The 3,676-nt window shown below is 34.5% G+C and overlaps 1 protein-coding gene across 1 annotated transcript; it reads right to left on the bottom strand.

Moving 5' to 3' along the window:
* Positions 1-301: 301 nt before the first annotated feature.
* LOC100930288 (olfactory receptor 6C2-like) lies at positions 302-1,246 on the bottom strand. The gene has a single exon (XM_003772704.2). It carries the CDS (start codon positions 1,238-1,240, stop codon positions 302-304), a length of 939 nt encoding a protein of 312 aa, XP_003772752.2. The 5' UTR covers positions 1,241-1,246.
* Positions 1,247-3,676: the final 2,430 nt, after the last annotated feature.

Raw genomic sequence — 3,676 nt, 5'->3', positions numbered from 1 at the left:
AAATTTAGAAGACAAATTCTAAAAAGATTGGAAAATTCATTTAACAAGGGCTTTGCACAAAATAGATGGCTAATGAATGTTTACTGGATGTTTTAGGATTATATCAGTGAATAAGATGGTTAAAATCAAGCAGATCTGAAAAATGGGAGAGGTGAATAAAATAAGAAAAAGGAATTTTGAGATGACTTTAATATGATTAACATGACTAGTCTATAGGTAAAACATCTTTAATATGAGAAAGTGTTATGGAAACCAAGAGAGACAGTTTATATTCATTTGGCATTCAGATTGTAATCGCTTCTTATAATTTTGAAACCAATACACACCTTTTGAATGAATCTCTAAAAGCTTGGATCACTTGCTTATTTCTGAGGGTGTAAATGAAGGGATTCATCACTGGGGCCACGGAGGTTGCAAGCACTGACACCACCTTGTTCAAAGCCACTCCTTCTTTTGCAGAAGGTTTCATATAGATAAAGATACATGTGCCATAAGTCATGGAGACAACAATCATGTGGGAAGAACAGGTGGAAAAGGCTTTTTTCCTTTGCTGGACAGAGGGGAATCTCAGAATAGTATTGATAATGTAGCCATAAGACAAAATTACTAAAATTAAAGTGATGATGAGTGTCAACACAGCAAAGGCTAAAACCATCTTTTCTATAAACTCTGTATCAGAGCAAGTGATCTCCAGCAGTGGTGATGCATCACAGACAAAATGGTTAATGGTGTTGGAATCACAGAATTCTAGTTGAAGACCCAGGCTAAGTGGTGGAAGAATAATCATCAACCCAGAAAACCAACAACCCACCAGGAGCTGGTTACAGACTCGCCTGTTCATAATGGTTGTATAGTGCAGGGGTTTGCAGATGGCCACATACCGGTCATAAGACATAGCAGCCAGTAGAAAAAATTCTGAGGCTCCAAGGAGGATACCAAAAAATAATTGGGTGGCACATTCATTATAGGTCACAGTATAATCCCCAGTTGACATGCAATATAGGAATCTGGGAATACAGACAGTTGTGAATGACAATTCCAAGAAAGAAAAGTTCCTAAGGAAAAAATACATGGGGGTTTTAAGGTGGGGATTAACTAAAGTAAGGGTGATGATGGTCAGGTTTCCAGTTACACTCAGCATGTAGGTCAGAAATAGAAAGATAAAAAGCAGAACCTGCAGATATGGATCATCTGTCAATCCCCGTAGTATGAATAATGTTATTTGTGTATGGTTCCTCATTCCTGACCTCTGAGTTTTGATGAATCTGTAGGTAAAACAAAGAGAGAAAGGAAGAGGAAGAGAGAGAGAGAAAGAGAGACCAAGAGAGATAGGGAGAGAAAGAGTCAGAGAGAAGGAAAAAGGAGAGGGAGAACAGTTTTGAGAAGGAGCTTCACAAATGATTTAACAATATAATTTCAATAGAAAAACTCAGCAGTCATTCTTGGAATCTTTTTTCCCCCATTGGATGAGAAGATGTACAGCAATGAGCTCTTCTTGGTGACTTTGAATTGTGTAATATATATTGGGTTATAGAGTTGTTATAAGGTCTTTTGTCACCTACATGCATTTCATCTTTTTCAAAGTTCTCTGCTACATCCCATTTGTTTGGAATAAACATCCTTGTAAATTTGTATTGTTTTTTTTTAAAGTTTTAATGCTGTTTTATTCTTTTTATCATTCCTTCTTATATGTATTTCTTTATAATGAATCCCTTTGAGACAGGCAAATAGTTGAAAAAAGTCAAATATAGTGATGACATCTGATATTTAGAGACAGCTGGGGGTGTGGTGCAGCAGATAGAATGCAAGGTCTGGAGTCAGAAAGATGCATCTTCCTGACCTCAAATAAAGACTGAGACAATTACTAGCCATACAATCCTAACCAAGTCACTTAACTCCATTTGCCTCAATTCATCTGCAAAATTAACTGGAAAAAAAATGGTAAGCCATTCTGGTTTCTTTGTCAAAAGAAGAAGAAGAAAACGAAGTTACAATAAGTAGGACATAACAAAACAAAATAAAAATTCCGTGCATGAACAAAAAACAACAAGTGACACTTCATTTTGTACTGGCTGTCACCGACCCCTATCTTGCCAAAAGGGACATTTATGTCTCATATTTTCTCCATGGCTTAAATTGGCCATTATAATTCATCAGAATTTTGTTGTTCTTGGTTGTTTTTGTTACATCGTTGTCACCATTGTCCTATTAACTCTACTTACTTCTCTCTGTCTTAGTTAATATAGGTCTTCCCATCCTTTCCTGAATTCCTTATGATACAATAGTATTCCAAGCTACAATTTGTTCGGTAATTCCTCACCATTTGAACATTCACTTTTGTCCAGTTTTTTGTTACTAAAAAAGAAAAAAAGTAAATATAGTTAGGATCATTAGAGCTACCAAAAGTACCATTAGCTTGATATGTCTATGGTCTTCTTGTCTTTGACTTCTTTGTGATATATCCTCAGAAATGTTATTTTTAAATCAAAGGTCTCAAATTGTTAAGTTTATTTTATCATAGTGATACCAATATTTTCCAAATTATTGGGAGCTATTTATATCTTCAGCAATAGTGTTTGAATAGATTTCTATATTGGCTAAAATTTTTAAACATTGGTAAAGATTATGAGATAAGATCTCAACATTCCTCTAATTTACATTTATTTAATTATGAGAGAGGACTATTTTTTTCCAAAATAATTGTTGATGAATTTCAATTCTTTTATTGAGAACATTTTTCATCTACTTTGATTACTATTCTTTTAAGAAAATGGGTTCTTAGTATCATTTATGAATATAGCTCACACTCTTTGTATTATATTGCATGATAATTGAGTAATTTTCATGAATTTGTTAACCTTCTTTTGAAGTCTAAATCTTTCTTTCCAGTAGCACATCATATCAAACATCTCTTCTTTATTACAGTCATGCTTATAGAGTACTAAGCATGACTTTATAATAGAGATGAGATGCTTATATGATTATAGGTACCAATAGTTCTCCTCTGTGTAAGTTCATTCCACTTCTGGATTTGCCAGACCTTAGAACTCAGCTTTTTAAATATCACAGCTAAGGAAATGCTGACATTTCATGTTCACTACCCCTGGTTACCACTCTTTCTATATTCCAAAATCCTTTACAATCTTAACTTAGAGTTCTATGTTCAAAGGTTCTGGGTACAGATTTTATAAGGCTTATATACTTGAATGGGGTGGGGGAATATAATTTTTTTTTGGTATAATTGTTTTTGATTGCAAACCAGAGTTTTATTTTGTACATCTAACATATTATTCTTTTAAAAAAGGAATAATAGGCTTCATCAGACTGCCAAAAGGAGTAAGATTAAGGATGCTTGTGTTAAGGAAATGCAGCCAAAGAAGATGAAATCCAACAGGGATGCACACTAGAAACCACCTCTACTTGACTCAGAAATAATCTCATCCTAACAAATGCTCTACATAATACCCAGACTGATAACTTTCACAGAACTCACTCATTCTGACCACTATCTCACAACTATTGCAGCAAGACACTTCATTCCAGTTCAAACACCTTCATCAGAATATATCCCCAAGGTTCACAATGAGAGGCAGAGCTTTATTGGGTTGTACCCATATTAAATGGAGGAAAAGATGGTGCCACTGTGAAGGAAAGGAAAAGTCAAAGAATCAATTGT

The sequence above is a fragment of the Sarcophilus harrisii genome, chromosome 5 (assembly GCF_902635505.1).
Source record: "Sarcophilus harrisii chromosome 5, mSarHar1.11, whole genome shotgun sequence".
NCBI classification, from domain to species: domain Eukaryota; kingdom Metazoa; phylum Chordata; class Mammalia; order Dasyuromorphia; family Dasyuridae; genus Sarcophilus; species Sarcophilus harrisii.
This window is presented reverse-complemented; position numbering and strand designations above follow the sequence as displayed.